Here is a 26,667-nt window from a genome sequence, read left to right on the forward strand (position 1 = left end):
TTGTTAGGGTGAGCCTTTTCCAGTTTTGTCCCCACTCCTAGAGCGTGGCCTTTTAAAAAAGGGTCTCAACTGAATGGCCAGAATGTTTACCAGAATCTGTCCACTCTAGCTGGGCCTGAATGCCAGTGTCTCGCCAGCACAGTTCAATGTCCAGAATCTCTCTTCAGCTCTCATGCTCCTAGCAGCTGTCCTCTTCTAGGCCTCCTAGAGTCTTGCTATGTGGCTGAGACCAACCCCCCCCCACCCACAACCCCCGCCTGCTAGTGTTCTGAGTCTAAGATCTGTGGGTTTCCTTTGAGCTTCCAGTATTTGATACTCTTACTTTTTTCCTCTGTTTCCCCAGCCCTAGGGGTGTAACTGCTCACTGTCATTGGTTTTTTTTTTTTCTAGTCTCCTTTAGCTCATTCAGTCCTCTAACATCTGTGTAATCAATTTCCTACATTAAATTCCCTCTGCTGAAATGCCTAGTTTGGTTTCTACTTTCCTAACTATACATATCATACCATGCATAGTTAGAAAAGAAAAAAAAATGTTGAAAAGTAAGAAACAGAATGAGATCTAAAGCACCATATCATTTACTTAAATTAAACACAGGCAGAAAGACTGTTATAATCAAGATAGTGACATTGGTCATTCCCAACATCAATTCCCTTCACAAGAAGCCCAACTAGTACAACTATCCATAGATAAGACACTGTTGTGAAGATACCCAGAACCTGGGGGTGAGGCTGAAGCACCCCTGTGTCCACAGAGACTGAGAAGAATCATATTAGAAGGGTAAGAGGAGCAACTACACTCTGACCACGTTGCCCCTCCCTGTCTGGCACAGTGCCACACTGAGAGGACCCCACAACAGAGCCCAGCCTACAGCGCAAAGCTCCTTGACATTGGTCTTGGAAACAATTTTGGATAACACCAAAAGCACAAGCAACAAAAGCAAAAATAAGTGGAACTACATCAAACTAAAAAGCTTCTGCACAGCAAAAGAAATGATCAACAAAATGAAAAGGCAACCTATGGAATGGGAGAAAATATAATATTTGCAAACAATATATCTGATAAGGGGTAAATATCCAGTGTATATATAAAGAACTCATACAACTCAATAGCAAAGAACCCCAAATAATCTGATTTAAAAACTTGCAAGGCACCTGAATAGACATTTTTTCCAAAAAAGATGTTCAAGGTGCATGAAACGGTGCTCAACATCACAAATTGTCAAGAAAATGCAAATTAAAACCAAAATGAGATATCACCTTATACCAGTTACAATGGTTATTATGAAAAATACAAGAGATAACAAGTGTTGGTGAGGATGTGGGGAAAAGGCAACCCTTGTGCACTGCTGGTGGGAATGTAAATTGGTGCAGCCACTATGGAAAACAGTATGGAGGTTCTTCAAAAATTAAAAACAGCTACCATATGATACAGCGTTTTCACTTCTGAGTATATATGTATCCAGAGCAACTGAAGTCACTATCTTGAAGAGATCTCTGTACCCCATGTTCATTGGAGCAGTATTTACAATTGCCAAGAGATGGAAACAACCTAAGTGTCCATTGATTGATGAATGGTTAAAGAAAATGTGGTACATATATATAAAGTGGAATTAGTAAAAGGAATTTAAGCATCAACTCTTGTGTGTGTATTTTAGTTACACACATATCACTTTATCAATATATATCATAAATATGTACACAACTCCTACACATATTGTTGTTAAAATATGCACATTAAAGTGAGACATTTTACAAACTTATGGTTACCAAAGGGGAAAGAGGAGGAGGGATAAGTTAGGAGATTGGGATTGACATATACACACTACTCTATATAAAAGAGATAACTAATAAGGACCTACTGTATAACACAGGGAACTCAACTCGATATTCTGTAATAACCCATATGGGAAAAGAATCTAAAAGAGAATGGATATATGCATATGTATAACTGATTGACCTTGCTGTGCACCTAAAACTAACACAACATTGTAAATCAACTATACTCCAATAAAAAATTTACAAAGAGACATTTTATATGTTTATATATGCTACTAACCAAGTTTCTTCATTTTTTTCCATTCATTTATTCCATAAATATTAATTGAACAACTACTGTGTGTCCAACACAGGGGATGGAAAGTTGAAAATGTCTGCTCCCTGATTTCAGAAAAATTCTCCTGTTTAGTAAACCATTGCCTTCCGAAGTGGGGTGAACCATCACCAAGATGACACAAGATGATTCAACAGAGCATGGAAAAAATTTTAGAACTTCTATACATTTTTAGCCCAACATTTATAATGTCTGTTTTTGTTATATTTTATACTGGACTCTATTAATTCAGTGATACAATAAAGGAAGAGTATGAGGACATAGGCGCTCATATATTTTTCAAGGGAGTATAAATTGGTACAATATAAAAGGAAGGCAGTTTACCAACATCTATCAAAATTATGACTAGAGCATTTCGGCCTAGGAATCCCTCTTCTAGGAATTTTTCCTACATGCATGCACACATAGGGCTTGAAAATATGTACAACTGGGCTCTAATGCACACAGAGATTATTCATTGTAACACTGTATGTAATAGGAAAAGATTTGACATAACTTAAATGTTCACCAAATAAATTATTTCTATGCAATGGGATACCAGGCAGCCATTAAAAAGGATGATGATACTTTTTATATATTGTAACAACCTCTGAGATATATTTTAAGGTAAAAAAAAGGACTGAACAGTTGTGGAGTATGCTACCATTCGTGTAGCAAATGAAAGAAATTATATGTTTCCTTATAAATTATGTGTGTGTATATATATATATATGTATATATATAAACATTTCTTATATATGCATACTATTTCTAGAAATATGCACAAGAACCTGGCCACGTTAGTTGACTTTGAGAAGGGGAACTGATAACTGGATCTCAGTGGAGGGAGGGAGGTGTTTCACCGTATTCCTTTTTTGCACCTTTTGAATTTTGAACCATAGTACCTATTTGTTGCAGATTGGGTCTTCTGGAAGCAGATGCTGAGATGGAGTTTGGGGTATATGCTGTTTATTAAAGATCACCACCTGTGGAAAGAAGGAAAGGAAGCAGGATTGGGCAGAGGGACAAGTCCATCTGTTACATGAGCCTGACAAAACCTTGGCTAACCTTTGGGGAGCTCTGGAGCACTGATGGCCTCTCAGAGTAGTCCTAGGTTGGGTGGAAAGGGTCTTTTTACCCCTGCCTCAGTCAGGCATTGGATGCCTCTGATCTGGGAAGGGCGTTATGGTGGGGTCAGGTAGCTCTCTGCAGCTGAGGCAGTCCCTGACAGAGCTGACATCTTGGGTAGCAAATCTTATTTTGAAGGGAGATCGAGGTAGTGTGTCTCAGCAATGTCATTACTTTTGCTGCCCGTACACTTTGTGAGAATTTGGATGGATGTAAAATCCCAACAATGTATGAAGGAGGAAAAGTCATTTTCAGATGAATAAGTCTTCAAACAATGTACCTTCCAGGCACCTCTTTCTACATGTTTAAGTCAATGATTTTACCCCCGGTCTTTGAATTCTAATGCAGTTTAAACTGATGCAAGTAGTATAATCATGTTTTTTGTTTTTTCTTAGAAATTTGAACCCATACAGAAAAAAATCCTTAACGTATTAAAAGTAATTGCTTCTGGGAAATAGAAATTGGGGGTAATGTGGTTGGGACTTGAGACAGTGGTTTTTCATCCAACTGGAACACTTTTGAGAGTGAAAGAGGGGGCACTATTAATAATTACACTGGGATAATAGGCATAAATCAGAACTGTCCCTGGAAAACTGGGATGCAGTCACCCTAACTATAAGCCTTGCAGAATTCTTTTGACTTTTTAAACTTGCGCATGTATTTCTTTGCTAAACATAAAATTAATCTTAAAAGAACACTGATAAGGTTTTGGAAGTCAATTAGTACAGCTTCACACTTGCAGAAATGACATCTGTGATAACTCATTTTTGATATTCCTATCTGTTGTATAACAATCCAGTCTCTGCTCAAACGCCTTTCCGTTGCACGTGTGGGTCAGATCTATTCCTGGGCAACTATAATTGTTAGGAGCTTATTTCAAAACTGCTAGTTTATAACTTTTGCCAATAGGTCATAATACAGAAGGCTTTCTGACTAGCTCTGGTTTTAGATGTGCGTCACTTTCATTAGTCCAAAAGAAGTGACACCTCCTCAGCTTTTCTGCACCACTGTGCTGTATTTATTAGTGTTAGAGTGAACAGTGCACACAGACCTGAAAAGTGGGGAGAACAGGTTTGCTTAGGCTAAGAAACAAGACTTCAGAAATGATTTAGTGTCTTGGGTAAGGTCAGGAATAACTCTACAAGGTAAAAGCCTTATCAGGTTTGATTGGCAAGTGAAAGGCTCATGCATCAGAGAAATCGCTGACTTCGTTGTTGTGTAACCCCTGGCTCCATGCCTGCTCCATTCTTCTATCAGGCTGCCACCATTGCCCTCCTGCTGTCCTCTATGATGTAGGACATGGCCAAGATTGACACAGAGAGAAGGTTGAAGGGACAGTTGTTAAAATGTCACCCACACAGACTGAAATCCAAATGGCTTAATTCACTGTGTTACGTTTTAATCAATGAGAGTGAAAAAGTAAAGAGGTTGTGGTTTCTAATCAAAGGAAGTAATGCTTTAGTTACTGAAATGCAAATGGCTTAATTGGGAGGAACAAAAATTAAGAGAAATAATTAACAAAAATTAATCAGGTCAAAAAGTTATATTAAGAGGAAACTTAAAGCATCTCTGTCACAGTTAGATCTGCAGTTGGTTTGTGGTAAAAGAAAGTATATATAGAAATTCAAGAGTCAAATGTAAATATTTTAGCATTTGATCAATTTGTGACTTCAGTTAATATTTCAATTTTGTGATAAATACGACCTTTGCATTCCATCGTAGATATTTTAATGTAGAAAGAACCTTGCTGATTCTTAATGGGTACTGTCTGTTTTGTTTGTTTAAGTATTCTGCCTTTCCTTAAGGATGTGCTGATTCCCTAATGCTAATAATCCTTAACTCATAGGTAGGCTCAGGCTGCAAAAATGTTTACTTTTGCCTACTATAAGCTGTTGAATTGAGATGATTGTGCATTGGTTTAAAATTTTAAAGTTGTTAACTGAGCCTTTAGTGTGCAGTATATTGTACAGTATAAAGCAGGATCTTAAAGACTTTTTGTTGTTGTGGTGGTGGTGTGGTTATTATTGTTTTGGTCTAAGAATTTAAAATTAGTTACTTACAAATGTGGAACATTTTCTTCCCTCTAGTGGTTAAAAATAACTTTGCAATATCGGTTACAATTCAGTGCTTTAAATTACAAGGGAGGGCTTCCCTGGTGGCGTAGTGGTTGGGAATCTGCCTGCCAGTGCAGGGGACACGGGTTCGAGCCCTGGTCTGGGAAGATCCCACATGCCGCGGAGCAACTAGGCCCGTGAGCCACAGCTACTGAGCCTGCGCGTCTGGAGCCTGTGCTCCGCAACGGGAGAGGCCGCGACAGAGAGAGGCCCGCGCACCGCGATGAAGAGTGGCCCCCGCTCGCCGCGACTGGAGAAGGCCCTCGCACAGAAACGAAGACCCAACGCAGCCAAACATAAAAAAAATATATATATAAAAAAAAAAATAAATAAAAAAAAATAAAAATAAATTACAAGGGAAAAGCTATGTGATATTTTAAAAGCAGTTTGAAAATTATGTAGGTGCATTGCCGTAGCTAATTAGTATTGCTGCATATTTTAAGAAAGTGAAACAATAGTTTTATGTTTTATTAACCACAATATACCAATGCCTGGAAATCTGCCAAGAGGTAAAATAAATTTTGATACAGTTTTTCTTCATGATTAAAATAATATTTCTCTGTCTCTACAAAGAGAGTATTAATTCCACATTAATCTCATTATAATATTATGCCACTCCTCATTCTAATAGTGATTTTCCTGTTGACTCCTGTAATACATTAGTTCCTATATTTAGGAAGAGAATAATGGGTGATAATACTTCCCATTTCCTAAGCTACAGATATGATAATATGTATTACCTTTTTGTTACATTGTGAGAGGAAAACTTCATGATATATGAAAAACAAAAATGGGTTATTAGGAAGAATGTGATAGAGCCCCGAAGTTCAAAGAGAAGTGCTATAACACAGTAGGTGAATGGCTGTTGTCCATCCTCCGTTTCTCAGGGAAATTAAACTAATCAAATGCTTCATTTTCATTACTGTTCTGAAATAAATGTGTTCTCATATCTGACTGGTAACAGAACCTTTGCTGTCCCAGGTATTTCTAAAGAAGCACTAGCTTCTGCCCCAGGTGAATACAAAATAGTATGAACTAGTGAGATGATAAAATACTTCAGGAGAAAAAAAAATTAGCAACAATTACTTCCTTTCAAAATAAGCTTCAAGGGAATTTAGGAAAAATTTAATGTTCTGGTGAAAAAATCTAATATTCCTAAATAAGTCTGTCAGAATCAGAGCATCTCTAAAAAGCATCAACCTTATTGTTGTCAGAGGCATTTCCTGGCAGGCAAAATAATGTTAGAGCTTTGGGTATGGTTACTTAAATATTAATAATATGAGTATAATTAGAGAATAGTGCCCAACTATGTAAAAAGTAAGTGAAATGGACTTAATACCACTGAATGGTACACTTAAAAATGGTTAAAATGGTAAATTTTATGTTACGTATATTTTACCATAGAAAAATAGAATACATAAAAAAAGGCAAATGAAATCTCCCTGAGTTTTTAATGTTAATACTTCTAACAGTGAATAAAATGTGCAACGTCTAATAAACATTTTAGGAACTCAAGGCCACTTAATAAGTAGTAAGATAAAATAAACATTGGGTATAATGTTCACCAGATAATATTTTCCTAATTCAGTCTGACTGCAAACAGCAAAGTGATTATATTTTCCACAGGGCTTTCAGTAAAAAATATCAATCTGTGAGAAGCAGGGAAAGGCAGCAGCACCCGAGTACTCCCACAATTCATGTCGTCGGGCTGGGACAGGCTTACTTTAGATTTATTTTAATTCCCTTATTGCTTTGTCCCACTTCGTTAATGGGATTGGTAAGAAACTGCAGACAACCCAGGGAGTGAGAGACCTAACCCGGCAGGAGCGTACTTACTGATGCCTTTCTCCCACTCCACTTGCCAGTGACTATGTAATTCAGTGGCTCTCTTGACCTGTACGGTTCTCCCACTGAAGCAGAAACTGATATTTGAGATTCATCAACAACAATAGCACTTTGTTTGCTGTAAGGAAAAAAAATCATTAGTTGCTTCTTTAGAGTCTAAGTTAAAAATGGTACAGCGTTTCTTCTGTGATGTTTTTACCCTTTATGGTCATTCATTCTGATAAGGTAAGCACCTCCCTACCTGCTCTTAAGGTAGATATCTTAAGGAGTGGCTAGGTTAAAGCTGTCTAGGAATCTAAGGTCTTTTTTTTTCTCTCTCTTCCTTTCTTCCTCCCTCCCTCCTTCCCTTCTTCCCTTCCTTCCTTCCTTCCTTCTTTCTAAAATCTGTATATAATGTTTAAAACAGTGAGACTTTCTTTCTGGGCTCCAGTGCACTCATATTTTCTATTTAAAGCTTCATTCAACAAATGTTTCCTGAATGCTTACAGTATTTCAGGGCTGGATGGGAGGTGGTTGACGCGGTGGTGGATAGGATAGTGGATGGAGGAGGAAGAGTGTAAACTTTGACGTGAAACAGACCTCGGTGGAGCCCATTTGTTAGCTCCCGTTTTTTAGAATGTTCTCTGTGAGCTCAGTTCTCATGTGTAAAAATGAGCATAACAGGAGTGGCTAAAACAGCATTAAATGTTAAAACAGAGTTATCATAACAATCAACAGTCATTATTATTTAGCTGGGGATGGGATACAAAGAAGATTAGGACAGTCTAGTGCAGGGGCTCCTAATTAGGGATGATTTTGGCCCCCCAGGGAACATTTGGCAATGTCTGGAGACATTTTTAGTTGTCCCATTTGCAGGGTGGCATCTAGTGGGTAGAGACTACAGGTGCTGATAACCATCCTATGATGCACGGGGCAGCCCCACAACAAAGAATTGTCCAGCCCAAAATGTCAGTAGCGTTGACCTTGGTCTAGTGAAGGAAAAAAAATTAAAATATGCTATATATTTTATACAACAAGGAAGTGAGCTTGAGGAGAGGCTGGGCAGACCCTTCTGGTTGCCTATCCGATACCCATGCTCTATTTTTCTATCATCATCGTGGTTGAGGCAATGTGCCCAAAGGAGAAACTACATTTCCCAGCTTCCCTTGCAGATTGGGGCAGCCAGTGACATGAAAGAGGAAGTTGTTGGATGGGGCCCTTTGGAAAAAGAGCACGCCTGTGCTTTGCCCCTTTGTTTTTGCTGCGAGATGGCCTAGTGGGAACCTTGTGCTTAGGATGATGGAGCAGAAAGATGGGAGGAGTCTAGATCCTTGATGACTGTGGAATTCCCACACCAGCCCAGAACTGCTTCCTTCCAGGCATTTTTATGTGTGGGGAAAGAAAAGCCTCTCCTGGTTAAAACAATTTTATTTAGGTTTTCTGTTAAATGCAGCTGCATCCAAATTTGACCAGGGTCTTGAAGGATTTTTGATAAGTATAAAAGGGGCCTTTGAGCCAAAGGAATTAGCATGAACAAAGGCACAGAAATGTGAAAGTGCATGTTTCTAGGGAATAACATGTAGTTTGGTATGCTTATTAAATAAAATGATAAGTTGCATAGGAAGAGTGTCACGTAATGTTTGCAGGAAGATCTTTAGGGAAAAAAATGAAAAAGAAAAAACACACATGAAGTAAGTAGAGGCCAACTCTTTCCCCTTTCTTGACTATTTCATTTTGTTGGACCTTTCATTTTTCTCACAGAGAAATTGGTCCCAGAGCCAGTACATTTTTTTTCTCCTTTTTGTATTTCTCAAGGTCATTGTCACAGTATGATGTATGAAATGTGGACTTGAGAGCACATGGAAGTTCCCTTCCCTGAAAATCATTGACATATAGCGTGTGTCATCCCCAGCTTTCCCCTGAAGCTCCACACTTTGCTCACCTTTACAGACTGGCCGAGGTTTAGGTTAGGCCCAATCCAGATGGAATTTCCTTGAGGAAGTGAAGTGTTGGAAGAGAGGAGGAGGGGTGGAGAATGAAGTATTTGGGAGGAGGTGCCTAGGAAAGCACACTAAGGAAAAGAGCACAATTACCACCTCTCTTCTATTTTCTGCTACTATAAAAAGCCAGTATTTGGAGGAAGGTCAGGCTAAACCACTTGAGTGATTCTGATTGTTTTGGCACGTTATGTTCTCAGCACTTAAATGGCCAGTCAGATAACAATATTCATTTATAAATTGAATTAGATGTTAATTTAAAATAATTCTAGAAATAAAAATCTTCTGTGGCAGTAATTCTTAAACTTTATGGGTTACAAACTCTACTGAGAATTTACCCTAGAACTCTGAACTCTTCCCCCAGAAAAATGCACATGTATGTGTAATGACGCAGAGACAATGTCATTTTTAGCAGCTGTAAGCATTCTTTACAAGTAGAGATCCATCTTTGTTGCAAAGAATATCAAAAGTGAAGTTTTAATCAAAACACCAAAATCTGACAGATGTAAAATTCCAAAGCCAGATCACTGTGTGCAGACTTTTTAAAGGAAATGGTTGGAAAGTGATTCCACTAAGTCCTCAATTTTCTCACCCACGTGGAGACCATGAAAGGATAAGATTTGGGTTTATGAAGAGATTTCTTTGGAGAGCATTGTTACCCTACTGCGAATGCCCCCCACCCATGCCCACGTGCTGGGGATTACTGAGTCCATTACTCTTCAGGGAGGGGTTTCTATACGATGAGGAAACGTGTTCCACGTGGTTGAGAGAAACAAAAACTTGGTGCTTAACTCCAGGTCAAAAAGCTAAAGAGTCTGGGGGCAATAAGATAGAAGAGCCATGCTGGGATCACACCCAATGTGGAGGGCGATCTGTGGATAACCAGGTATGAGCTACAGGGAAGAGAGATTTGCAGAAGCTGTTTCGAGTCCTACTCGAGAGGACCCCTAGAAGACCGTGTCCCAGGGCGAGGGCTGAGGCCAGCCATGATGGGTGGTACCATCCTCTGGGTCCTGAGAGTGAATCCATACACCCTGGCAAGAACTGTTCTATAACTCCTTGCCTCTCATCTCAAATTCTCTTCCATCCCAGAAGAGTCCAGCAGAGCCAGAGAGTGAGGAAGCAGTTGAGGTTGGAAAAGAGAGCGGAAGTCGATCTCATTCCTGTCCCCCAACTCAGACCTCACATGGGAAGTGTTGAAGATAAATGAAAGAATGTAGATTGAAACGATGATTACAGTGGAATTGAGACTGTGCATTTTGACTTAGGCCGAAGAACAGCTAAGAGCATCAGGGAATTTCTTGGCATCTGGCCAAGTTTCCATCCAGGGCCAGGGGAAGATTTCTGCACATCTCCTTCCCCACCCTTTACATGTTAAAGGGGGTAGTGAGACACACACAAAAAATTGCATTTTGACTACATTTCATGAATTGTGCAGTTATATTTTTTACCCACTGTGGGATGTAAGTAGACCTCTCAGGCCTGTGTGACAGCCTGGCCCTTGTGTTTCATGTAGAAAACGAAAGCTGCTCTGATTAATAAATCGGTGGCGGGGCGGGGAGGGGGGCACTGGATTTTGGGAGAGTAGGCAGAGGAGCCAGCAGGGCTGAGATGGGGGGGAGCAGGACAGACTACGTAATTTGTGGGGCCCGATGGAAAATAAAAAATGCAGCACTCAATCAAAATTATTAAGAATTTTAGGGCAGTGACAATAAAGCATTTAACCAAATGTGGGGCCCTGTGCACCTGCATGGGTCACATGCCCATAAAGCCACCCCGGTGAGCATCAGAGGTTAGAAGAGGAGGAGACCCTGCTAGGGGTCCAGGTAAAGAGATGGGAGAAGAGGCTTGTCTAGTCAAGACTTTTTCAGTGTAATGATGTGCAATGTGATCGCCTCCTTGAGATCCCACAGATCTGCAGAGAGATTGCAAACTTCCTTATGCGAATGGATTTCTTGTAGAAGCTGGTGAAGGGGGTGGCAAGTGGCTAAAACAGAGTAAGCTACCTGGTTAAGGGGACAGCTGACACCTGGTTATTCACCTAACGTTTTCCATAAATTTCAAAGGTTTAGGTAAAGAACCCATGTTCTACGACAAGAAATTTCCTTGTGTCATGTAGTATCAAGGGATCGAATGGCCTTTTTGTTTATTTATTAGTGCAGCAGGATGTTGCATACTTTTCACTTTGTTCAGGATGGGCAACTGGGGACCAAATCTGGAAGTACAGAGGCTCTAAATACTTGACATTGTAATGGAAACCATGGATGGCAGGGGCCAGACACCCCTTCTGGGTTTACGAAGAGATGGCAGAGCCACATCAGCCCCTGCCGTGGCCCATCCCCCTCCCAGCGATGTATGAGAGGTTGACTGGAAGGGGGCTGCTGCAGCTGCCCCTCACCCCGAAACCAAGCAAGAGAGGTTCCTAGAAAATCACTCGTACAGAGCGGGATCATGAAGTAGGTACTGGCGGTTCATTTCCGATGGGTAGTTTGTATAGGCGTAGGCTTGCTGATCTGCCTCTGCCCCTCCTAAGCAGGGCAAAGGGGGTTGGAGACAAATGGGGGCAGTGGTGGGGCAGCTGAGGAGCAGCTTCAGTCCTGCCTTGGCATGACAAGGCCATCTGCCTTTTCTGTAGATGAAGTGGATGCTGAGAAGGTAGCTGTCTTGAACCTTTCTTTCTGGCAATAAGAAGCCATGGAGAGTACAGGTGGGATGAGGGTGGTTGGAAGAGATCAAGGAGCATCCAGTCTCTTAGGTCACTGACCTAGGCAGTGTGAGGTTCCCTCAGTGCTTCCCGAAGAACTCCCTTATAGAAGAAGCGACATTGTATAGAGAGGATGAGACAGCGACTCTTGATTCCCCATCCCCATCCTGCCCATCCCCCTCCCTTGCCCACCCAACACCCTGGAGAAGATAAGAGAGGAGATTTTTTTCCAGAGGCCTACCGTTTTCCCTCCCACCACCCTACCTCGGGGGTGAGAAAGGGGCGGAAGAGAAAAAGAGCAGCCTTGCTCCTTTCCCACTTCACATCCTTCCAGCCCCCAGCCCTGCCAGCAATGGGGGAGGAGAAACTTTGCTTTGGATATGAGGCTGCCATCTTCAGCTGGACTTGACTGAGTTTTTTAATATCAAGAAGTGACGAGGAAGTTTTAGAGTCTGTCCAGGGTATCATTAAGGCGGTCTCTACCCAGCAGGAAAAGGAGATTCAACACAGCCCAGCTGGGGGCAGGATGGGAGAGAATTAATACCATTTCTGGCTTGCACCCTAAGGAATTGAGGTTGCTCAATAAACTGATTAATATCTGACTAAGGACTTCTCATTCTATGACAGAAGTTGAATCACTGTGCATTCGCGTGGTGGTGTACTGTGTTTATAAATTGTTAGTTTTAAGAGTGTGATTAGATTTTCTCTGCAAATCAAAAACTTGAAATATTAAGTGACGAGAAAAGAGACACACCAGAAGGCAAATTTCCAGATATAGATAGAAGAGACACTTAGAGAAGTATCTAATAACTGCCTTTTTCTTTTATCTTTCTTTTAAAAAAATTTTTCAATCTATCACGGATTCACTAACAGTTGATGCAATGGCAGAAATAGGTGTATAAAAATATTTGTAAATAATTTATTATTCATGTTCATTTATTTGTCAAACGTTATTCTGTTAAATTATTTAATATTCATCATAAAATTTGCCAGGCTACTCCTCTATTTAATTTTTTACTTAAGTGTGACTGTGTTCATACGATAGTGATGTGGCAATCAGTCTCTCTCTCCTCTTCTCCCCATTACTAGAGGCTTCTTAAGTATATTCAATGCTCTTTTTATTTAGACAAAATTATTTCATCTTTCATTTCATCTTTACATTATAATATTCTTTACATTTTTTTAAAACTTTCAATATATTAGCTGTACTGAGAGGGAAAAATTGCTGTGAATGATAATCTATTAAGAGAGGCCAATGACTTCATTCCTTGTTGTCTTCACCTCAGAGTTGTTACAGCTTTATGTCATCTTTAGGAACAGGCTCCAGATTTCTTATTTTTCTTGTTTCAATTCTGCATCATCTATTTTCTTCAATCCCAGTCTCCTAAAATGTAAGCAGTACAAAATATTCTCATCCATCACAACAAGAGCATGTAAAAGAAAGCATATGCAAATGCAGGTCATGATCCTAATTGCCTAATTATACCTGAATTGAATTGTGTGGCACTTGAAATGAGTGAGATGTTGACGGGATCCTGAATTTGTCATGGGCATTTAGAATGACAATGTTACCGTTGACTCATCTCTCTCCCTCATCGCCACCCCACTCCCAACATCTGATGAGTTGCCAACCTCTACCTGTACAATATCTCAGGACCTCAGCAGAAACATCAGTGGTTCTCCTTTTCCTGATAAACAACATTCAGAATATTTTATGTGGCTCTGAATATCTGCACCCTCTGCTCTTACCCCACCCTTCTTGTCTTCTTTCCTCTTCTCACCAAACTGAGCCCCAGCTCTTCTTGCCTCACCTTGCTTTAGTGCCTTTGCTCATACTCCTCTCTGCCTGAAAATACCCTCTCTCTTCCCTCTAGTCTCTGAATGTTCAAAATAGAGTCACCACTCAAAGTGCAACTCATGAAACATCCCTGGATTCCCACATGAAGAAACATTCTTTTTTTTTGAATCTCTGTTAAGACCTTATTAGTGCCTCTCAGATCATTTCATTTATCCTATCAAATATTGAGGGCTTACTACTTGCCAGACAGTTCTAGGCGTTGGGAATATGACAATGGACAAAAATTATGGGATTTATAGAACTGAAGTTCTAGTAAAAGGGATGGACCCTAAATATATAATATGTCAGATGAGGATAAGTACCATGGTAAAAATAAATCAGGAGTGCTCTGAGAAGCTCTCACTGATAAGATGTCACAACCTGCCTCCTTATTTCCTTCAGGTCTTAACTAAAGGGTCAGGTTCAATTTTATATAAAAAATTTTTTTAACATTTGCTCTGTACTAGAACATAATAGGTAGGTAGCTTATTAAATTTTTGAACCTCTTGTGGTAGCTTGTGCTCTGATTTGTACTAGTAGATAATTCAATAAGTACATATCAATATAAAGAATGATTATAATAACAGGAATTATTTATAAAATGAGATCCTGGAAAAAGAAATTTTGATTTAAAGTTGAGGAAAAAGATCTTCTGAATTTGAGACCTGGGTTATTGAGATGGTGTCCTTTGTACCTGCAGGCAACTCCCTCATGCGGGACCTGTTATGCTAGAGAGGTCAAATGTTGGACAATACGTCATAGGCATGAATCCCCGATTCTGTCATCGCCTGTTGCTACTTAGTGAGTGGCTGTGGAGTAATGAGAGGGATGCCCATATGTGGCTTAGGGGAAGCTATCTCATTATTTCATACCTGTAGTCATGTTTATAACTGACCTTCTATAGCTCTCAATTTACAGGTGTTTATTTCCCTGTGCCTTTTCCTTTTTCCTTCCAAGAAACTTAACTTTCTTAGAAACTTCTTTTGAAAACATGTAAGCCTTCTTAAACTTTCTGGATTAGCTCTACATAACTGCCTATGCATTTTAATTGGTATTCAAGTATTTACCTTAGGTTCTTTTGATCAGGATTCTGGATTTCTTGGGGCTGGCAGGTCACGGAGTAAAGTAACCCATTGGCAGATGGTGAATGCATAGATTGTTGGAGCAAATCACTCAGTGTCTTGGTGACACTTTTGGCTATTGCTGTTCTCCCAAACCTTTGGGGCAGGTTAGGAACACGTCTCGAGATGCTGTCCTCTGTATTGCTTCCAAATCTCAGAGGCGGGTTGGCCATTGCCCCAGTGCTTCTTTCTTCTTCCACGGTCCTCCCAAATCTCAGTGGCAAGTTGGCTACTGAGGGTGGCATTTTGTTGACTGCAGGTGTACTCATCTTAATGACGTTTTTTGGACCCCAATCCTTTAATTCTTCAAAATTGAGACTTCTTTCTTTTTCCCAGCGTAGATCTCCTCTAGGCTATAATTAGAAATAACCATTAAAATAACATTATTATTATAAGCAATAGATTTAAACCCCAAATTAAGTTAAATCCAGGCTTTAATCTGTAGAATTGTTAAAGCTATGAACAAAGTTTGTCCTTTCATGTGCAGAATTTTTAAAATAAATAATTTGTATTAAGCTTCTTAAAGCAATCTAGTTTCACCGTCCCTGGACTATTGTAAGACAACTATAAAATATTAATAAAATATATACAGTGCATGCAGCAGTGTGTTCGAGCAGCAAGAACACAATGAAGTATTGAAATGAGGCAAAAGTTTATTTTACTGCAGTTATTCTCCTTCAGTTTTGATTCATGTTGTTTATGAAATATTTCATAGATTTTTCTATTTTGCGTTTAGAGACACCTCCCACTGCCTCTCCATGTCTCTTGTTTCCCTCCTCTTTAAAAGCCAAAGTGGTGGGCTCATGAAAGCAGAGATGCTAGCCACATTTTGGGGTACAGCTGGAGGAGACTTCTTTTTTACCTGCTCATATTCAGAGTTCCACTCTAAAAGCATTTCTCAAGAAATTGATTGTATTTTTGTCAGTATGTAAATTATATTAGTAAAACACTGATTGGTTTGTGGGTTACTACACCACTACTGTACCAACTTTAAAGCAACCACTTAAAATACAGCAAATATTTAATTGGATTTAGTTTTACCATGAAAGTTTGTCCATATGAAGATTTTTAAATAACTGTTTTCTGATTGTAAAAAGTAATACCTACTCATTTCAACAAATTTGGGAAATTATATAAAGGCATAGAGAAGAAAATAAAAATAACGTGGAATTCTATCATCTAGGGATAAATATTTTGCTTTGCTATAGAAAGACAATTCAAACGTCCAGCTGAAATGTATCCAGTACTTATTTCTGCAACTACTTATTACAACTGTGCACTTCTGAGTCAATCGAAAATTAATGTGCCTTATGCTTGCAAAGTATCAAACTCTGCACTAAAATGGTCATGAGAGGCCAGGCTGTGTGCTGTTGTGCTACCAAATACAAGTTAGAGCCATACACTGCCAAGGGAAGGCTGAAGTGTGACAAAAAACAAAGCACAAACTTCTTCCTTACTCTTTACAAAAGCACTGGACTCAGGACAAATGTTCAGTAGTTAATGCTAGTCATGTTAGATAGAGTTAAAAAACTTACCTCAGAATATTTGTCATAATTCTTTTTGCTGTGAAGATTGGGCATCCTTGATTCATCTGAACAGAAGATGTTTGATGTTAATAAGCTTGAAGTGGCTAAAGTCAGTAAAATGAATTGTTTTGATGAAATAATTTCCATTTTGTCCAAAATCTAGAATTAAGTTTATATGTGCAGCCCGATGTCTACATGAAGGGAAATTGTGGTCTTTTTATCCTGTCCAAAAACAAAGGAAAGTTCACTTTCACAGCGAACTCAATCCCACGTGTTTTAAGCACCAACATTAATTAGTCTTTAACTGAAATATGTATGTGAGGAATGTGGGTAATTCATTCTAGGAAGACAGCAATGTTTCTGCTTGCAAATTCATTAACTTTGAAAATAATTTTCTTCATTATGAAGGAGCATTTAATTAGATAAGTTTGGGGCCATCATCATTAAGATTCCAAACAGAATGCTTCATTTCTCTGAGCTCAAACAAGAAGTATTTTCTTTTTGGTGTTTACGTCAATTCTTGGGAGAAGGAAAAAAAAGTATTCAATACATGCTAGCTCTGTTAAAAAAAAGTGGTTTTCTTCACACAAAAGAGTTAGGCGTAGTATTTTCAAAATGTCAGACAAAATTACAAGTGTGAAAAGAATTCCAAATCACATAAGACCCAAATAAAATGCCGTTAATTAACTTTTTGTAAAATGCTGTTTGGTTATTAAAAAGCTTCAGGAGTAAATGTCAACTGTAACGTGAAGGGTGTGCATAAGACCCAGCGATTGGCATTTTGACAAACTGGCTGTCTCAGGAGAAGCTGGAGGCAGCTCAAGGCTTTTTGTATTTGCCCTGTGGGCCTTATTTGGCAAAACTGTATAAATCACCGGGATTTTATTTCTATGACGATGACGCATCCTACCTTCCACCTCAAACCCCTTAAGAACCCTGGCAGAGGATTGGTAAATCACGCACATGCTAATTTTGTTGCTCCCCTGGCCCATATTATTTAGGTAATGTTGTGGTCCGTGCACGGGTTGGAAGAAGAATTTCCAGACACAAAGTATTTTAGAAAAGAGTGAGTTTATTGAGAACGAAGAGCAGAGTTAGTGACGGGCACTGCAGATACAGCCAGTCGGCTCTCCCTGGTCTGGCAGGAAGTCGGCCCGCTGTGTTGGCAGCGGCCCTCACTAATTCTGCTCTCTGTTCTCAATAAACTCACTCTTTTCTAAAATACTTCGTGTCTGGAAATTCTTCTTCCAACCCGCGCATGGACCACAACATTTTGGTGGCCCGTACGGGGAGATCTCCTCCCCAACCTCCTCTCCTCATGCCTTGGGACCCTCTGTGAACAGGCAAGTTGCCATGGAAGCAACAGAGGACTCTGGCCAGGGCTACACCCTGGTGTGTTCCGAAGTCTCCATGGCTCACTTCGCCCCAGTAACTGCCTCCCAGAACAGGTGAGGGTCCCTCTGTCTTCCCTCTGACTGAGGGCTAGGCCGATTGATATTGTGCGGGCACGGGTCAGGCATTTAAAAGCCATTAGGGCGCCGGCCGCTTGAAGACTCCCGTGAAAGGATAAGGGGGTCACGGAACAGACCAGGCTGTTAGAGCGTCTGCCCCCAGCAAGACAACTTCCATGTACCGTGAGGCACATATTGGTTCAAGCAAAGAACACTGAGCCCCCTCCCCTTGGCTGCTGCCTTCCCGGCAGGACTACCAGGCGGATTCCTCAGCCTGTCTTCTCTGTTACTTTCACCTTTTTCTCCGTCCGGATTGACTTACAGGAGCCTAGGTGTTGCCTCTGAGCCATCCCAAGAGTGCCTTTTCACGTTTCAGGGGATTGCCAAACGGTGAGTCACCCGGTGGGTCCCAGGAATCTCTCCTTTCTTTCTTTCCCTGCCCAAGTCGCGTGGTGCCTCAGTCGCACGGTTCATACCTCAGTTGCATGGTTTGTGCCTTAGCCACACGCTCAGGGGTCACCTCTCACGGTCAGACGTGATTGTTGGGACGGTCGGCCCATTTCGTGCCTTAGTCGCACGGAGAGATCACTGGGACAAAGGGGATGCCTTTCTGTCACCCGGTGACTCTCAGTACCCCCATTGTACGGCATACAGGCTAAGAATGGGTTCTGGTACGTCTCGGGAGCCTCCCTCAGACTCACCCCTTCGCTGTATCCTTAGGAACTGGAAAAATTTGACCCTGAAAATCTCAAAAAGACGAGGCTCATTTTCTTTTGTAACATGGCTTGGCCCCAGTATAAACTGGGGGACCAAGAACAATGGCCTCTTAATGGCACACTAAATTACAACACCATCCTCCAACTTGATCTCTTTTGCCGGAAACAAGGAAAGGACTCAGAGGTTCCTTATGTCCAGACCTTTATGGCCCTTAGTGAGAATCTGGATCTGAGGGACTCATGCCGCATGTGTCTTTCTGTTGCTGCGTTATCCCCCCGACCCCCTCTGTCTCCCTCTCCATCACATCTCCTAGACGACCCTCTACTCGACCTTTCCTGTCCCCCACCCCATCAATCCCCTTTGCTTCAGCCCCCGCCCCCGCCTCAACCCACAGCTCCCCAACAGCCACCCCCTTATCGGGGCGAAAGCCCCCTCTCCCCACACAAGATCAAGAACTGCCCAATGCCAGGAAACAGATTCTAATATGCTTCCCCTAAGGGAAGTAGCAAATGGAGGCATGGACATTATTAGAGTCCATGTTCCCTTCCCCATGTCTGACATTTTCCCAAATTCAAAACAAGTTAGGTTCCTTCAGTCAGGATCCCACCACTTTTATTAAGGAATTTCAGCCCCTCACTATAGCCTTTGACCTGACCTGGCAAGCCATTCACGTAGTCCTGACCACTTGTTGTACTCACGAAGAGAAAAACAGGATATGGGCATTAGCCCAAGCTTGGGCAGACGAGGCACAGCTCTGTTTCCAAAACCTGGATGGATGGGGACGCATTTTGGGCTAGCTAAATGACTCTCTTTGTAACTACACCCTCAATTTTAATCAGACTAGCCTGGAGTGGAATCCCTGGTCAGAGGAAAATAAATATGATGTACATGAGGGTAATTTCACTTTGTATTGGGGAAATTCAAGGAAAAATGAGACTAAGAAATATATTAATGAAGACCATATACCCATAAATCGCTCGGCCGTGGGAACTAAATATGTGGGGATCAGTGTGACCACCCGACACTTACTTAGTTTAACCTCCCGACAAGACTTTCCTCCAAAATATAACATAATTCAACTAATATTTAGAAATTTGTTATGCCAATCCCCCCATCACACTCATAATCAGTCAGAGCCTGGCTTCTCCCCTTTATGTATAGATGATTATTTCCTCGGTGTTTGGTCTTCCCAATGTAATCCTAGGCCATGGGACCCCAGTCTATTTCCAGAGGAAAACTCCCGAAACGTCAGGGCCTGGCTCTGGGGACCCACAACAGGGGTATCCTTGAGGGGCGCCAGATTTTCATTTCTGTGCAGCAACAGGGTCTGTATGGATCTTCCCATACTTTGGAGGGGCTCCTGCGCAATTACTGTGGTGGTCCCGGAGGCGACCATTATGACTACATTAGCTTCCTTAGGAGGCACTCCCAACCTTGGGTCCTTCCTCGAGGAGGCCTTCAGACCTGTCTGGGAGAGACAAAAACGAACCACTGACTGGGGGGACATGCTTATAACCCAATTCTTGATCGGCCCGAAATAATACGTAGCATCTTTAGAGGGCTCTCCTGGTTTGCAGGCGTACCCCTTAGGGAGGAGCGCTCTCCATCTCACCATCATGGTCCAGGAACCTTGGAAGGCTATGGTAGCAGCCACTGAAGAACAGCAGTCAGCCCTAGGCTCTCTGGCCGAGGTGGTTTTACAAAACAGGAGGGCCCTGAATGTTATAACAGCTGAGACAGGGGGTGTCCGTGCCCTACTAAATGAGACATGCTGCTTCTATTTTAATACTTCCGGCCAGGTTGAAGAAGACCTTCAGATTCTAAAGAAAAAGATCAAATTAACAGAAGATTTAAAAGAGAGAGCAGAACAGAGCCCCAGGTGGCTTTCCAGCCTCCTCTCCTCTATGGGGATCCAGATATGGACATGGCTATTTCCCTTGCTGGGACCATTAATCCTGTTAGCCTTTGTTTTGTTGTTTGGCCCCTGCATATTAACACATTATCTAAGTTCATCTCCCAAGAGGTTCAAAAGATTCAATTCCAGATGGTGCTACAACAAGGATACCAGCCAGTTGGCACACGGACTATGTTGGAACAGGCCGCCTTATCATTCCGCGGGCTCTCATCTCCCTCCGTAAATACACCCTGACAGAGAGCGGGCATCGGGAACCCAGGGCCCCTACGACGACGCCCCGTCCAGCAGGAAGAAGCTAGGAACGGTCATCGCCCCTTTCCCCGATAACCTGGGTTCCTCTGGCTGGAGATGGGGATAGGTAGATAGTCAGCCATGAGCTGGGTGTTAAGGGGCCAAAGATTTGGCCCATAAATAAAAAGAGGGGAGAATGTGGAGCCCTGCATCAAGGACACCCTACATCAAGGACACAGGACAAAAACTCTGGAATTAACGAAGCCCCCATAACAACTGTTGCCATGGGCTCTCCTGATCTAAACTGGACAGCCCCCCGACTCCATATTAGGTAAAATATTCACCATGTAGCAACCTTATAGCATCCTGACCAATCACCTAATGCCATCCTGCCAGCAGGAATTTTCCTTGTCTTGAGGCTATAAAAGTTGGCTACTAGCCCACAAAGGGGGTCGACTTTCCCTGGCTACCAGGAAGTCGGCCCGCTGTTCTTGCAGTGACCCTTCTCTTTAATAAACTCTGTCTTCCTTACATTCTGCCTTGTGTCTGGAAGTTCTTTTCCAACCTGCGCTTGGACCACAACAGGTAATCTTGCATTGCCACAGGCGCACGGACATCATGGCATAAGAAAAGAATTTACAGAAATAAATGCTTATTTACTGAAATGCCAAAGCAGGTCTCTTTTGGAGCAGCTGACTGGTATTCTATTTATTTATTTATTTGCTTATTTATTTATTTATTTGGCTGTCTTGCATCTTTGTTGCTACACCCGGTCTTTCTCTAGTTGTGGCGAGTGGGGGCTACTCTTGGTTGCGGTGCGTGGGCTTCTCATTGCGGTGGCTTCTCTTGTCGTGGAGCACAGGCTCTAGGCGCGCAGGCTCAGTAGTTGTGGCTCACAGGCTTTGTTGCTCCGCAGCATGTAGGATCTTCCCGGACCAGGGCTCGAACCCATGTACCCTGCATTGACAGGCGGATTCTTAACCGCTGTGCCACCAGGGAAGTCCCTGACTGGTATTCTTAAAGACCTCCTTTATCACTAGACTGCCTAGGTTCTGCAGAAATCATTACTTGTTCCCACCTCTCCATTCAACCCTCTCAGGAGAAAAAGACCTTGCACTGATCAATTTCTAACACTCCAGCTACTTCTAGATATAGGCACTTAGAGGTGAATTCACAAAAGAGCAAGTCATAAAATTGCACCTTTTATGTCAAGAATTGTACCACCTCCAGCTTCTCTCACCAACCTACCATAATTTGAGGTATGAGATGGGCAGAAGTGAAGACCTTTCTCTCTATTAAAGATCTACAGAATAAATCAGAAAGTTGAAAAACAATTGTGGGTAAACTCTTGGGTACCCCAAGGTCACACTTGCCTGTGGCCTCTCTTAAGGCAGTTGACATCATTGGCCTCATTTATTTTGGACTCTGGTAGCCAAGAATCCCCACAGTAGCAGGCAATTAATTCAATTCATAGTCTAATGTTAATTTTGTAATGTTGTTATTGGATAATTTGGGTTTAATTTCCCTGAGGATTTAATACATTTCTCTTCCAAATTGTTCCTTTGCAAACTGCTGATGGAACTTCCTGTTTATTGTGGTCAGTAGATCCAAACTTTTGAGAAATGGGTGAAGCAAAGAGCAAGTTATGTTGGCTGAGTTCAGACTCTGGAAAAAGTGGAATGGATCAGCCTGGGTCTCTTTCAAAACATGCTTGTATGTAGTTGTTTCAAACTTTAGCAATTCACCAGTTTTCAGTGCTGCTACTTGGGGTTTTGGCACATCAATTAATTATTCTCACTGCAGTCAGTATCCAGAGTAGCTGATGTGACTAATTACTCCCTTGCCTCGACTGGGTTTAAACTTCCAAGTTTAGAGTGTAATTAGAGTTCTAATCTTATTAATATAGGGCTTGGCTTTTTTCAACTACATCTTCCGTTAGCTTTGAAAATGTTAACAGGTATAAGAGAACATTACCTAACATACACAATATGAAATCACCATAAATCTTTTGATGAAATGTGCTGCCGTATACATAGCACATTTAGAGATTCTTGATGAGACATATGAGCATACAAAAATAAAATCTATCTCCCTGACGTGTGGCATTTACACACATGCTTCGTTTACTAAGACTTTAGAGAACTTAAGGCTACTCCCTTCTAAGCTTTTCTCTCCATCCTGGACACTTCTGAGCTTTGGAAACCCCAGATACTTAGCTTCCTACCAGACAGTGCCGTTGGGATGTCCCACAAGCATCTCAAGTCCAGTATGTCCAAAATGGAATTTATCCGTTCAATACCTGTCTCTCCTCCTGTTTTCCATTTCAATGAATAGTTACTGTATTGGTCAGGGTCCAATCAGAAGACAGAAAACACGCAGTAATTTGAATAGGAAATGGTTAATATAGGGAATTACTAGTTATAACAGGAGATTAGCTATAAAGGGGTAAAGAATACTCGAGGGCCAAGGGAGAGTATCCAAGGGAAGGACAAACTGACTGGAATTCAGCCTGTATTGGAGAAGGTGTGGATAGTAGAGAAGTCTGCTGGGTCACCCCAGGTCAGAGCCTTGTCCATAATCACAGGTGTGAGACATGCTTCTGCGGTGCAGATGGGCCAGTGCTGGGTAGGCAACTTCTGGGATATTCCTGAGACTTGCTGAGAATCTGCCACTGAAACTCGATGGGGGTGAGTGCTAATGGATGTCCCCCGTACGGATTGCTGGCAGCCCCGTGTAGGAGCGCAAAGAAGCAAACCTGAACCAGGAAGAGAAGTCCCTTCCTCCGGCAGTATCCCCCTAGTGCCTTCTACTGACAAAGCTTAAAATTGTGCCAGCTGCAAAGGGGAAACGCTTACTGGGTCCATCTCCATGATCAGTGAAGGAATAAAGGGTGGATTTGGTGCTGAGAGGCAGTAGGTAACTGGCACAGTTACAATCATCCACCCATTTATCCAAGCTAAAATCCTTTGTGAGATCCTTGACTCTTTCCTCTCCTTGTCTTCCGCATCATGGTCTACAGTTAATTGTGTTGTTTCTAGTTTTGAGCTATTGCACTCAATAATAATGGCCTATATTTTTTGACCACTTGTCATGTGCCAGGAACTGTTCTGTTAAAGTGCTGTTAAGCACTTTGTGAATTAGCTTATCTTTCATAATAATCCCATGAGTAGGTACCATTATTGTTCCTATTCTACGGAAAGGGAAACTAAGACACAGAAAGAGTAAGTAACTTTCCCTATAGGTGGCAGATCCAGGATTTGAATGCAAGCAGTCTGGACACTTACTCCCTATGCTGGTCTGCCCAATCAAGCCTGTTATCTCCTAACTTCTAGATAGCTCTTACAGCTGTGCATTTGTCTCCATCCCCATTGCTTTTACTCAGTTCATCGTTTTCTCTTGCCTAGACCTTTGTCTTTGTCCTCTCCAGTTCTTCCTCCACCACACAATCAGAAAAATTTTTATAATACAATATATTTATGATTTCTTCCTTAATATCTTCCAATGGTTTCCCACTTCCCTCAGAATTCCTAAGCCCACTCTTTAGGACCTGTTCTCTGCTTATTTCTCCAGCATTCTCTCTCACCACTCCCTACCAACTCTGTTTTATGATTAACTTCTTTCTGTTCTTCCAAATGGATGAGGTTTCTCTTGCCTCCAGGCCTCTGCCCATGAATTTCCTGTGCATGGGGTATGTATCCACTGCCCTCTGTCCTTCTTACACCGATTCATTGTTTGGGTCTCAGCTGAGGCATCCTACGTTGGGAGAAGACTCTTGTGACTTCGCGTTCCGTCAATGGCTCCTTTCACTCACTTGCCCTGTTTCTTGTCTCCTCTTCTGCTGCTCTGTAAATTGTGTGAGGGCGGGACCTTGCTTGTGCAGATCATAGGAGTATTTCTATTGTCTATCTCGCAGATGCTCAGAAAATTTTATTTCTAAATAAATGAATACATTTTTCATTAGTATTGGGAATAGGCGTTAAAACTGAAGTTGCTTGTTAATTATTTTTCCCGGTTTTGGCCACCGACCAGAGTTTTCTCTTTACTGAGACATATATTTTTAGACCTTAAGTTTGTGGCTTATTCTGAAATCATAACATCTTAACATTCTCTTGCTGAGGATTCGTATCGAGGGCTTTCCCAGACTGAGACCTCTACATGGACAGTCAGGGATAGGTAGGTTGAATGTGAATTTAGGTTTATTCTGTTGTAGTGGAGCATGCAGCTTGATAAGTTCAATATGTCCTGATGGATCCTGCTGTGTTGATGGGCCAAAACACCAGGAAGGGTGTGAAAGGGGACTGCACAGCCCCGAGGAGGGCTTCCTGATGATGCTTCAGGGTCTCTCACTAGGCAGACTTCTTAGGCCCACGGGCTGAGCACAGAAAAGGGTTCTCTGTTTGCTTATTATTTGTCCACACCCACTAGCTGCACCCTAACCTCTGGCAGGCAGTTAGAGTTGGGGACAAATCATTTCCATCAATCAGGAAGTGAGCTGACTTGTTTTGGGTTTAGGACTTTGTAAGGCTCTGGTTTATCTGAACTCCTAGTAAAACATTTCAAATAAGAGACTGTTTTTGTGCCATGGGCTGTATGTTTTTATTTAAATCTTTATATAGAAGGGCCAGCTCACTCCACACATTGACCCAGGCCCCCTGAGGCCATGGCAGGATCTACCAAAGAGGTGATGAATTTTAATATCCAGAGGAGCCTCATTATAGAGCCCTTCTTCTTACCCTCAACCCAGCCATTTACTTTCCAGGCACTTGCCTTTTTACACTGTTTATTTCTTCCTTTCTCTCTAAGCATAATCCAATTGTTATGCTATGCAGAAGAATTGATGGCCATTATAGTCTTATTTTGCATTTCATGTTTGCAAAGTATTTTGCAACCATTTGTTAACTAATATCTGGCCCTCTTTAGAGGTGGGTGGTGGTATTACTGTATAATTTATTTCAGTATTATGTGTGCAAAGAGAAAGAAATACCTACCGTGGTTCCAAACAAAAATATCCCTATGCAAATTGTGTAAAATTATTATTTTTAAAATGTGTGGTGGTGCCTTTGTTTCAAGATTTATGAGTGGCTTGTTATAATGAGCTTGTCATATTTTGGTAGCAAGGTTGTATTTACTTCCCTGTTTATGATGACAGATTACAATGCCAGGGCCTTGGAAGGTGCCGATGTGAATGTGAGACAAAGATTACTCCTTTATGTAGTAAAAGCAGTTGAAATTCAATTCTGGTTGAAATAACTTAAAGAGTCAAATTGTAGAATACAAGAATAAACATTAAGTATTTATAAAAATTAATTCACATGATTTATTCTAGAAGGTTGATTAAATGGCAAGGTCGCTATATCTAAAGGACGTATTTTAGAACAATACATTGAACAAACTTGCAGTATCAGTATTAGATCTTTCAAACAATATGGTGTGGTACTGTTTAAAAAAAATGTAGGGCTTCCCTGGTGGCGCAGTGGTTGAGAATCCGCCTGCCAATGCAGGGGACACGGGTTCGAGCCCTGGTCTGGGAAGATCCCGCATGCCGCGGAGCAACTGGGTCCGTGAGCCACAACTACTGAGCCTGCGCGTCTGGAGCCTGTGCTCCGCAACAAGAGAGGCCGCGACAGTGAGAGGCCCGCGCACCGCGATGAAGAGTGGCCCCCGCTCGCCGCAACTAGAGAAAGCCCTCGCACAGAAACGAAGACCCAACAGCCAAAAATAAATAATAAATAAAAATTAAAAAAAAAAAAGTAAAGCAATTGTGCAAGGCTGATTAGGAAGCAGACTCTCCTCAGTAAGGCCTTCCAACTCGAGCTTTTATGGTTTTTAATGTTTCATTTTTATTGACATTTTTTCCCTTGCAGGAAAAATGTGTGATTTTTACTAGCCTGGCAGGGGGTTGTGGTACCTCTTGCCAAAGTGTCAAGAAAACTACGAATTCTCTACATGAGGGACAAAGGCCAGATGTTTAGTTAAAACAACACATAGCGTTTATACAAATATAGGTAATGGAA

The 26,667-nt window shown here is 41.5% G+C and overlaps 2 protein-coding genes across 20 annotated transcripts in view; one reads left to right on the forward strand and one right to left on the reverse strand.

Moving 5' to 3' along the window:
- Window positions 1-26,667, forward strand: part of LOC309665525 (uncharacterized protein) — a 572,167-nt gene that overhangs the window by 63,442 nt on the left and 482,058 nt on the right. The window lies entirely within an intron of this gene.
- Window positions 5,683-26,397, reverse strand: NPVF (neuropeptide VF precursor). Its single transcript, XM_082472210.1, has 2 exons — window positions 16,349-26,397; window positions 5,683-15,166 (listed from the first exon to the last, which is right to left on the reverse strand). The coding sequence occupies exons 1-2, from the start codon at window positions 16,484-16,486 to the stop codon at window positions 14,756-14,758; spliced, it is 549 nt and encodes a 182-aa protein (XP_082328336.1). The 5' UTR covers window positions 16,487-26,397; the 3' UTR covers window positions 5,683-14,755.

This window comes from Balaenoptera physalus (genome assembly GCF_965194825.1).
Source record: "Balaenoptera physalus genome assembly, chromosome: 8".
NCBI classification, from domain to species: domain Eukaryota; kingdom Metazoa; phylum Chordata; class Mammalia; order Artiodactyla; family Balaenopteridae; genus Balaenoptera; species Balaenoptera physalus.

Excerpts from the sequence above, each read along its gene's own strand:
- NPVF (XM_082472210.1), bottom strand. The coding sequence starts at position 16,486 with ATGGAAATTATTTCATCAAAACAATTCATTTTACTGACTTTAGCCACT. Across the intron at positions 15,167-16,348 it reads ATTATGACAAATATTCTGAG|CCTAGAGGAGATCTACGCTG; the intron begins GTAAGTTTTTTA and ends TTCTAATTATAG.